The 11,740-nt window shown below is 50.7% G+C and overlaps 1 protein-coding gene across 1 annotated transcript in view; it reads right to left on the reverse strand.

Moving 5' to 3' along the window:
• Nucleotides 1-6,944: 6,944 nt before the first annotated feature.
• Nucleotides 6,945-11,740, reverse strand: part of TTC12 (tetratricopeptide repeat domain 12) — a 36,405-nt gene continuing 31,609 nt past the window's right edge. The window contains exons 13-15 of the mRNA XM_015421984.1: nt 11,706-11,733; nt 8,874-9,042; nt 6,945-7,041 (exon numbers count right to left, since the gene is read on the reverse strand). Of these exons, the coding sequence (XP_015277470.1) occupies nt 6,945-7,041; nt 8,874-9,042; nt 11,706-11,733 (294 nt within the window). The remainder of the gene's footprint in view (nt 7,042-8,873; nt 9,043-11,705; nt 11,734-11,740) is intronic.

Below are 11,740 nucleotides of genomic sequence, written 5' to 3' on the forward strand. Positions count from 1 at the left end.
AATTGGCCGGTGGGGGTCGCTCTAGCAGCAGCCATAGAGATGAAGGCTAGAGCGCCCCAGGTCTCTGACCGTCGACAGGCACGTCTGCCTTCAAACAGTGTCGTCCACTACTCGCTTCACCTCCTTAGCGCCACCCACTCTCGGCATCCCTCCTTTGGCAGGCAATCTGCTTGTGTGCTGTCTGCATTCCTCCCATGCCGACGCTGGCAGACCGAGGTGAGTCCCAAGCAGCAGGCAACCATCCCCTCCTCCTCGCTGAGGGCCGCCCCCCCCCCCGCTGGCGTGCCAGAAGAAAGGTATGGATGCAATGCTGGAGGGCTCCAAGGCAGCTTCGGCTGTGACACTGGGCCCGCCAGCCCAGCCTCCCAAGAGCAGCGAGGGAAGGGAGAGAGAGAGAGCGCCCACCCGAAGGAAGGGAACTGCCAGGGCAGCCCACAAGCCCTGGGCTCCCACCTGACAGCTGCTCTGCAAAAGCGCCCGAGAGGGAGGGAGGGAGGGGGCCAGCCAGAGGTTCTCCTGTCCACTCCAGCACTCCACCCGGCACACAAAGGCGCACCTTTACCTGCCTGGCAACTGGGACGCACGCCCTTTGTCCAGCCTCCCTTCTCAAGCCTTGGTGCAGCGAATCTTGTCTTTCTCCGCCGGGCACCCCCTTCCCCTGTAAGCTTTTTAAGGATCTCTTCCACTCCTCTGTTTTAGGGAGGGGTGGTTGCTCTTGGGACTTTCCTGCTCTAGTCTCAGGCTGCAACATGCCCCCCCCCCCAGCCCTTGCCCTCAAATTGTTCTTATCAAAAAACAGAAGGGTCGGGTGTCTAGGGTTCTTTTCTGGGGATGTACTAAAAGGAAGGACAGGATTGCCCATTGGAAACAATGGGAAACCCTTGAAGGCCCATTGGAAACAATGGAAGCCAGGAATGTCAATTGACTTGCATGGGCTCTTTTGAAATAGGTAAAGGTAAAGGTTTCCCTTGCTCAAATGTCAGTAGAATCTGACTCTAGGGGGATGGTGCTCATCTCCGTTTCCAAGCTGAAGAGCTGGGAGTGTTCAGGGACTGGAATGAGAGACCAAGGATTGGAATGACAGCCCCGGGATGTAGCAGGAGCGTTCTGGAACTAGAATGACAGGCCCAAGAATGGAATGACAGTCCCAGGGTGGAGTAGGAGTGTTCAGGCACTGGAATGAGAGACCACGGAGTGGAGTGAGAGCCCCAGAGTGTAGCAGGAGACGTCAGTGACTGGAATGAGAGACTATGGAGTGGAATGACAGCCCCAGGGTGTAGCAGGAGTGTTCAGGGACTGGAATGACAGGCCCAAGAGTGGGCTGGACAAACACTTGTCAGGGATGCTCTTGGATGGTCCTGCATTGAGCAGGGGGTTGGACTAGATGGCCCGTATGGCCATCCAGAGTGCAGCCCCCCTGCTGGAAGTGAAATCAGAAGGGGTGGAGCTAGGGAAATGACATCACTTGACCTTTGGCCTGGAAGTGGCATTTCTCCTGGCTCCACCCCTCAAAGTCTCCTGGCTCCACCCCCAAAGTCCTCAGATATTTCCTGAGTTGGACTTGGCAACCCTATAAAATGAAGATAGCAAAATGTGTTGCATTTTAAAGGTGCTTCACTACATTATAGGAACACGGATTTTTTTGTTGTTGAAAAACTCCCCATCAGTTTTCCTTGTAGTTTCTAGGAGAGTATTTAGTCATCACTGGAGAAGACCCTGATGCTGGGAAAGATTGAAAGTCAAAGAAGACGGGGACGGCAAAAGATGAGATGGTTGGACAGTGTCATCGACGCAACGAACATGAAATTGAGCCAACTTCAAAGGACAGCGGAAGACAGGAGGGCCTGGCAGGAGCTGGTCCATGGGGTCGCAAAGAGTCGGACTCGACTGTGCGACTGAACAACAACAACAACAAATTTAGTCATCTTAACGCTACCCTTCATGTGTTCGTGGCCTGAATGGCCCTTATATGAATGGAAGATAGACCATAACATAGAATTTCCATCAATTTCTAAGAATCTGACTTTCATTTTTAGAAGCAACTTGATTTATAACTCCCAATGAATATGGAGGAAAATGTAGAAAATTGTGTGCCAATTTCTGCAAATTACCAGAATATAATCCTAGCCTGGGCAACCCAAAATCCAATCGTAATGCAGGAGTGACTACATGCTTTGTTGCAGATCTCAGAAGCTTTTCACCACCATCTTTCTGTCCACAAGGAATTTGGAAAGTATGATTTCTAGTCCTTGCCTCTATTCCTAAAATAGAAACCTGGAGCTTTATATCATTTTGCCTAAAACTAGAGACTTGTTTTCAAAAGACCTTCAAGGTCCTATTTGAGTCCCTTATTTACTGAACAACTTCAGATTGCTTCATCACTGGCATTAAATCTTGCGGCTATGTAGTAAGTAACCAGAAGAGTATTTTGCTTCCGAGAAGGAGTCCTTGAACATTATCTGCCAACATCCAAACAGTCTAGTCATTGTATCTTGCAACAACTTAAACTTCTGAACAGTCTTCAGAGACGACCCCACTCAGATGGCACTGTAGAAGCTCATCCTGAATATGATGGTAACATGGGTAACTGGCAAAAATCACACCTCTCGAGGTCCAGTCATGGGTAGCAAACCATCTGAAGCTGCTATGTATTAAACATAGCAAATTTCTGCTGTCACCTCTATTCTCAGATGTAAAAGCAACCTCAGACTGTGAACCTGCTCATTAAGGAGGCGTTCAACCCCATCCAGAACAGGCTAACACCAAAACCCCCAACTGCACTTATCATCTATCAACAACACCTCATATTCAGTTATGTGCTATATTTTCCATGGAAGATTTTCTACCTCACATACGTAAATATAATCTGTTTATCTATGGTCATCAGAGCTGTTATGCTGCAAATCAATCATGTTAAATGAGCTAAACATGGGATATGAAGCACAGAGGAAGCCCAGTGCCTGCATATGATCCAGACTTTCACATGATGCATGTGCCTTCTTTTGCTAATATTAAATCTTACTAACATTATTTAAACATTTAAATATTACTTAAAATTGAATTGGAAATTTCCCCCAAAAAGATTCTAAGAACATAAGAGAAGCCAATGTTGGATCAGGCCAATGGCCCATCCTGTCCAACAGTCTGTCACACAGTGGCCAAAAATACCAGGTGCCATCAGGAGGTCCAGCAGTAGGGCCAGGACACTAGAAGCCCTCCCACTGTTGACCCTCCCAAGCACCAAGAATACAGAGCATCACTTGCCCCAGAGTCCCTATCTATACCTTGTGGCTAATAGCCACCAATGGACCTCTGCTCCATATGCTTACTTAATTCCCTCTTGAAGCCGTCCATGTTTGTAGCCGCCACTACCTCCTGTGGCAGTGAATTCCATGTGTTAATCACTCTTTGGGTGAAGAAGTACTTCCTTTTATCTGTTCTAACCCAACCACTCAGCGATTTCATGGAGTGCCCACGAGTTCTTGTATTGTGAGAAAGGGAGAAAAGTACCTCTTTCTCTACCTGCTCTATCCCATGCATAATCCTACAAACCTCAATCATGTCACCCCACAGTTGTCGTTTCTCCAAGATAAAGAGCCCCAAGTGCTTTAACCATTCTTCACAGGGAAAGTGTTCCAACCCTTTTATCATTCGAGTTGCCCTTTTCTGCATTTTTTCCAAAGCTATAATATCCTTTTAAGGTGTGGTCACCAGAACTGTATACAGTATTCCTAATAAGGTCACACCATTGATTTATATAGGGACATTCTGATTCATTTTTTTCCTGGAAAACCTACATCATCACTCATATTGCTTGCTCTGAGCTTCAGTTTATTGGTTCTCATCAGCATTACTGATTCCAGACAACAACTCTTGGCATCTAGTGTCTCACTTGATTAATCTGAAGAATTGGATTTCCTCCACCTCCTAATGATACCTCATTCCAAATCCCTCAACAACTTCTCCCACCAGCTGTATGCAAATATTGAACACAGGGACAGAACAGAACCCCTTTGGAACTCTATAAGCCATGTGACTAATTAGTTGTATCCAGTTCCAACTTCTGAAACCAGTTACCCAGGGGTCATTTTGTAGAAAAAGAACTAGGGGAACTCATTAGCATATGCCACACCCCCTGACATCACCGGAAGTGTGTCATAAGGCCACACCCCCTGACATCACCAGAAGTGTGTCATGAGGCCACACCCCCAAGCACCAAGAACGCAGAGCATCACTGCTCCAGAGATAAGAACATAAGAGAAGCCATGCTGGATCAGGCAGGTGGCCCATCCAGTCCAACACACTGTGTCACACATGGGCCAAAAATACGGAGATCCACCAGCGGGGCCTGAAATCCAGAAGCCCCCCCACTCTTGCCCCCCCCCAAACACCAAGAATGCAGAGCATCACTTGCACCAGCCTGAGAGTTCCTATCTATACCTTGTGGCTAATAGCCACGGATGCACTTCTGTTCCATATGTTTATCCATAAGAACAGAAGAGAAGCCAGTGTTGGATCAGGCCAATGGCCCCTCCAGTCCAACACTCTGTTGTCACACAGTGGTCAGAAATACCGGGGGCCATCAGGAGGTCCAGCAGTGGGGCCAGGGCACTAGAAGCCCAATTCTGCACCCTCCCTGCTTCCTTCACTATTTCTTTCTACACTGTCTCGCACCCCCCCACCCCAAGGCCTGAAGCCAGCCTCAAAACCGGCTCCCACCGTTCAGCCCTTGAGCTGGCAGAGAGCTGTTCTTTGCAGCCAGTGGGTAGAAATCCCAAAGCAGCAAACCCCGCTTGCTGGGCTCTTTCCTTCCCATGGCAGGCAGTTCCGCAGGACCAGCATGCACAAGCCCTGCGGCGGGCCACCCTGTGTGACGTCAACCCCCCGACCGAATCCCCGTCCCAGCTGAGCTCAGCTCAAGCCCCGCCCGGTGAGGGTCTGATCCAGAGATCCCTCTAAGCTGAGTTAGTGTGAGCTAGTGTTAGCTCAGAGTTTTCTAGCCTCTGGCTCACACATTTTTGTCTCGGCTGCTTCCAGGCTCCTTCGAGGGGGCTGGGAGTCCTTGCCGAGGCCACGTGGAGTGGCCTCGGCCAGGCAGAGGGGGAGGACGCCAACTTACCCTCCTGCTTCTTCCTCCTGCAACAGAATGAGGCTAGAAGCAGGGGGCGGCCGGAAGAGGGGGGCGGGGCTTCATCATGTGCCCCGCCCCCGCCCCTCACTGGGGGAACGGCGTTCCCCCGCGCTCCCCCCCAAACGACCTCTGCCAGTCACACAGTAATAACCCGTGTGCTGTGGTGGCACCTGCTGCCAAAGCAACATTTTTAAACATCTGCACAGCCACTGAAAATCCTTGCTGGGCAAAAGCCCCACCTGGCTCCGCCCACAATCTAAAAGCTCTTGGCGGGCGCTAGAAGGGGTGGCGGCGGGCACCTTGGCATCCATGGGCACCATGCTGGCGACCCCTGTTTTAGATCCCACGGGGCAAACCAAAAGGCAACCGAGTAACCAGCCCACTTAAGGACTCCAGCAGCCCCCACTGCTGTAACACGAAGTGATCCAGGGTAGAAACTCCAGGACACATCCAAGCGGCTGCACTAGTTGAGGGAAACCTTTGTGAGGACTGAGTCTCCACCCACTTTCGGATTTTTAGGATCGTGCCTATCGATTCCCAGAGCTGGGGTTTTTTTTATTGTTTTGATTTTAGCCAAGGAAAGTCATTGCAAAAAGGAAGCAGAACCGCAAGACAGAAAGTGGGCAAAAATGACGTTTTGCAGCTAAATACATGTAGGGCGAGGCAGAGATCTTTCTATTTCTATTTATTTATTTGACTTATACCCCGCCCTCCCCGCCGAAGCCGGCTCTCACCAACAACTGTGCGAACAGCGGCAACACCCCGGTGGAGAGCTTGATGCGGCACTGGATTTTGAACCTGTTGGCAAAAGACGGCTGATTTCAACGTGGGCTTTTTGAGAAAGGAGAGACGGCCTCAAGGGCAGGGAGGCATTGCCGAGCCTCTCCAATCTGCTTTTCTCCCGCGTGCCTTAAAAATGACATCAAGTTATAGGAATCGATAAGAAGGAGCTGAAAGGGGGCCAATATGCGATGCACTTCACAGCCACCGCACCTTTTGTCAAGCCGGAGAGACGAGGAAGGAGCCGGTGGAAGACTTTATGAGTTCGGCTGCCTTAGGGGACTGAAAAAGGGGGGGGGGAACAGGCTCCTCTAGCGTTGACTCAGGAGGCAAAGTCAGAGAAGTCCCTTAGAAGACAACCCGACTCCAACTGCACAAGTCAAGGCCACTTGGACACGACAGGCTGCCATCTCGGTCCTCTGCCATGGGTCCGGGAGCCTTTCGAAGGAGCATTTACGCATCTGCTACCGTCATCACTGAAACAGGGTGCGGGAAGTCAGGGCTGGTTTCAGCACGACCTGAGGTGTGGCGGCTACCAGGGCTCAGGCCTTCCGGTGGTGCCCGCTGTCACAACCCCCCCCCCACCCCAACTCACATGTCCACAAGCCCTTCCCTACCCATTTGCTTGCAAGCACTCCGCCACCCACGCTCCCGGCACTACTAGGGAAGTGCATGCGGGTGGTGCCCAGTGGCAGCACACCTGGCGGCCACAGCAGCTGCACCCACCAGCTGGTGCTATTGGGGAGGGCACGGATGTGGTGCAGGCATTCGTGAGCACAGGTGGTGTGAGGAGAAGGATTCAGTCAGGTAGGAACACACATGGGTGGATGGGTGGAAGGGGAGGCATGGGGGGGGGCTTCGGTAGTGGGCAAAAGGGGGCCCCTGGCCGCTGCCTGCCCCGGGCCCCTCAAAACCAAGAGCTGCCACCGGTGGAAGGCCCGCTTGGCCGACAGCCTCTGTATCTGCCATGAATGCCAGGGGGAACGCCAAAGCCAGAACTCCGGGTTACTGTGAAGTTCAGAAACAATGCAGCTTACTTCTCTTCCATGATGAGGCTGGTCAGCAGGTTCATCGCGTAACTAGCTCTGCTGTCAAACACACTGACAAAGGACATCAACGTCTGCAGCCACCTAAAAAAGAAAGTGGCGCACCTCGGCTCAGCGAGGCAAGAAAGGCCATCAGCAGCTCACGTTCTGAGGCAGCGGCATGGCCAAACCTGCAGAGTGATGCCTGTACACAGCGGGGGCGCCAGGTGTCTCAAGAGCAATGTTCCCTCTAAGCTGAGTTAGTGTGAGCTAGCTCACAGGTTTTTAGCCTCTGGCTCATACATTTTTGTCTTCGCTCAGGAAGGAGGGCTCCAGAGCAAACTAATTTATGCAGTAGGCAAATCACTTGCTCGCTTCAATGCCGGTCCCACAAAGTAGATTTTTTGCTCACAAGACTCCACAGCTTAGAGGGAGCATTGCTCAGGAGGCCACTCAGGTGTCTCAAGCAAGCAGGAGGAGGGCACTCCTGTGCACAGCCCAAGAAAGAATCCAAGATGAGCTGCCCGAAACCCAGGGCAAACCTGGCATCATAAAGTAAGCCTGGGGGTATGTGTGTGTGTGTGGATCTGAAGGGCCACTGACCCCACACTATGCTCACAGTAAAACATTCGAGACAGCCACTTTTCCACATGCAAAATGGCAGTCTGAGGAACGCCAAGGCACCTTGCCCTCACGTGAAAAAGGGCAGCTGAACCAGCCTGACCCAGGCGTGTCATGAAGAGATTTATTGTCCTACACAGACAGAGCACTGGGATGGCAACTGGCCCGCTGCAAAAGTGGACAAAAGGGGCGGACTCACTAACATTTCCACTTGCTGCCTGAATGACATATCTTTTTTTAAATGCAGGAGGTGTTGGGAGCATAATTTATAAATTTGTGGCCAAGCGTTGGAAAACCCTTTCCTTTGTCTGTTATTTCAAACGGCTGCACTGAAATACGGCATTTTTCGAGGTGTGAAAGGGGGGGAGGGGAGAAAAATGGACAAGTTAGAAACAGCGTGGCTGCGCTGGGCGTATCTTTCCTTCATTAATTCTCTTCAGTGACTGACTGAAATTCCAATTACCGGGTACACATCTGCACAGGCAGGAAGTTCAAGGTGTACAAAAGAGAAGTGATAAGACGGTGCAAATGAAGAGCCAGGTGGACATTAACTGTTTCTTCCCTCCAACTCATGGTGAACGTTAACAGTTTGTCCAGAATATGCATTTATGTTAATAAGCTTGAGACCGTCGCTGCAGAAATGTGTTTTTGGGGCATGAAAACCCTAACATCTCTTGCAAAAAGTAAAAGGTCTTCTACCCCTCCTGCTTGACTCAGCCAAAGGAGGAGACTGTCAGCTGGGCCTTTCTCAAACTCTAGAAGCCAAAAATGAGAGATCACGGAAGGAAGTGGAATTCCAGAAACAACATCCGTGACAAAAATAACGAAGAGTCAATAAAGATAAGTTGCAAAGAGGTTTACTGTAGAAATTTTTCTTCTATTATCGCTCACACACTAACGAATGCTGCGCAATGAACAATCCGTTTCACAATATTGGCTTTATTGGAGCATGTAGCGATCCCAATTCTTATCAATTACTACTTATCAACCCTTGAAGGAAACATTCCCTGTTGACTCTTTAATAACAGAACCCAAGGTCTTCGCAAGATGGGGAAGGGAAAGCAAGGCATTTAAATCCCCCCCCCCTTCCCCGAGTTTCTCCACAAAAGCAGAGAGGCTCAGGGGGAAATAGGGGGCATGTCTGCCTGCCTCCCCTTTCCTTCCCCAGCCAAACCGATGCCTGGGCTTGTTACTCCCGGAACGCCATTCCGGGTTGTTCCCCCCCGAAATGACCCCTGAGGGTGGCTATTCCACCCTTCTGCCGAATGTTCGGCTATAAGCACACAACAGACTCTGGATTCAAACAGGACGCATACTTGGTTAGGTCCAGGTGTCTGAGAAGCAGGTTCCTCCCGTGCTCTGTCTGCGCATAGAGGGACAGCAGGACCAAGCACTGTTCCTGGATTTCGGGCACCTCGGAGAGCAGCAGAGTGGGAAGCTGTGAGTTCACGTAGGGGTGAGTCAGAAGCAGGCGCTGGTTCTCCTCTGAAAAGGGGAAAAGGGGAATGGTTGGCCTGCCGAACCAGATGCCGTGAGAGGCTTTACCAGCACTGGCATCCGCTATTCAGGAAATCACTCAGCTGGGAGAACACTGTTCTCTTTCTGCTCAAGGGTCCGATCCATGGGAGTGACAGGAAGGCAAGAGTGTGCTGCCTGCGCTCTCTCTTGCTCACCTTCTCCTCTCTATCTCCCTCCCCCCTCCCATTTCTAAAGGGCAGATTATGTAACTTAGACATGCACGGCAAGCTATTCTCATCTCCTTTAGTTCCACCTTTCAAGCTTCATTTCAGGACACAAGAAGTGTGAACTAAAGCAGATTTTGGCAGCTTCACGCCCCAGAAGTTAATATATTCCCCCTTTTCTCTCCCCCTCTCTTTTCCGAAGCTGAAAGAAATACCAGTCCTGCTGTTCCGCTTGTATTCTGCATCCCTTTCACTCTGAGACCTTCACAGACACCTTAAACCAGGCCTGAGTCACAAAAGTGGCACGGAGATGAAGCTACAAGACCTTCATTGCAAGATGGATCTTGAGGCAAGCTGGCATTAGAAAAGTCATGTAAACGCTGAGGCTCAACTTCTTTGGCTTCAGAGAAAATACACTTTCACAAAATCCCCCCACACACAAACACACCACTCTTCCAACTCTTTCTGTGGTCCTGGCAGTGATGGCAAATGGGGTGGGTCTCTGGCTCAGGGGAAGAGCCTGTATTTTGCGTGCAGAGGCTCCTGTGTTCAATCCCCAGTATCTCCCGTTCAAAGGACCAGGGAGCAGGCGATGTGAAAGACCTTTGCTTGGGATCCTAGAGAGCTGCTGCCAGGCTGAGTAGACAATGCTGGCCTTGATGGACCAAGGGCCTGATTCCGGTATAAGGGAGCTTCACATGTCATCTAGAGGATGGTGTGGAGTAGTTTTCTGTTGCCCCAGAAGGTAGGACCAAGACCAACGGGTTGAAATTGAATCAGAAATGTTTTCGGCTAAACATTAGGAAGAACGTCCTGCCCGTTAGAGAAGAGTGGTTCCTCGGTGGAACAGGCTTCCCCGGGAGGTGGTGGGCTCTCCCTCTTTGGAGGTTTTCAAACAGAGGCTCGATGGCCATCTGACAGCAATGCTAGTTCTGTGAACTTAGGCAGATCACGAGAAGGGAGGGCAGGGAGGGTTGCCTCAGTGCTTAGTTCTTGTGGCCCTTTCTTACATGCCCAGGGAAATGCTGATTGCCACTTTGGGGTCAGGAAGCAATCCTGGAGGGTTTTTGTCATCTTCTGGGCGTGTGGAGGGGGAGGTATTTGTGAATTTCTTGCCTTGTGCAGGGGGTTGGACTAGATGACCGTGGAGGTCCCTTCCAACTCTATGATTCTATGTGCTCCCCCCTGCCTCCAGGCACTGATTTTTTTCTCTCTCAGTGTTATAACAAGAGGCGATACTGAAAGCAAGAGACACTGATACAGCTTCAGAGATGGAGTGTCAGTGCTTCCTCCTCTCATTTTGATTTTGAGATGACATCACATAATCACCAACATATTTGGTGCTGGGGGGGGACAGTGGGAGGGCTTCTGCAGTTCTGGCCCCGATGGCAGATCTCCTGGTGGCACCTGGGGTTTTTTTGGTCACGGTGTGACACAGGGTGTTGGACTGGAGGGGCCACTGGCCTGATCCTACGTGGCTTCTCTTATGATCTCTTATGACCCACATGATGACACTGGAAACCAGAACACCACCAGAGCCCTGCTTCCTGCCTTTGTGTTGTGCTCCTGTGGTAAGAACATAAGAACACAAGAGAAGCCAATGCTGGATCAGGCCCATCCTGTCCAACATTCCTGTCACACAGTGGCCAAAAATATCAGGTGCCATCAGGAGGTCCAGGACACTAGAAGCCCTCCCTCTGTCGCCCCCCCCCCCAGCACCAAGAATACAGAGCATCCCTTGCCCCAGACCGAGAGTTCCTATCTATACCTTGTGGCTAATAGCCACGGATGGACCTCTGTTCCATATGCTTATCTAATTCCCTCCTGAACCTGTCCATGCTTGTAGCCGCCGCCACCTCCTGTGGCAGTGAATTCCAAGTAAAGCAAAAAATTGTGCCCTAGAGAACTGATGCTACTGCCTATAAGTAGGGCGAAGACTTTGACCCTTTTAGGAGACACACACACCCCAATTTCTAAAAGGGGAACCTCAATTTGCAGCCTGTAAACACGGTGACAAAGTTGGATGGGGTTATTCTGTCTTAGTTCTAGCAAAATCCACCTCTGGTGATAATCCTACCTGACACAGGGGGATTACTTTGCTGCACTGCTTGCATTAGCTGAAAAGAACGTGGACTTCTAGACGCCTGCTAAGGAAGTGCGTCTGTCATCCTAGCGCACTCCCAGCACAGGCTGAAAAGCGAGAGAGATCTCTGCGGTGGAAGTTCCCTCTGAGCCACTTGGAAAGGTTTAATAGACATGACTGGGGCAGGGGGAAGGGGGGGGATCCCTGGGATCACCGCTAATGCTGCGTGCTTGCTGTCATGACGTCTGACCTGCAAATCTCTGGCGTGAAGCGAGTTCTGGGCATCAGGACCACACATGGGGGTGATACTCATTGACAAAAATGCTCTCCAGCACAGCCAGGGTCATTTTAGTAGCACATTAACAGCGATTCACGTTGATTACCGTTCCCTTTGCAGATGGCTTGCCACAGGAGGATA

This window comes from Gekko japonicus, unplaced genomic scaffold, assembly GCF_001447785.1.
Source record: "Gekko japonicus isolate JY-2015 unplaced genomic scaffold, Gekko_japonicus_V1.1 scaffold114, whole genome shotgun sequence".
In the NCBI taxonomy this organism is placed as follows: domain Eukaryota; kingdom Metazoa; phylum Chordata; class Lepidosauria; order Squamata; family Gekkonidae; genus Gekko; species Gekko japonicus.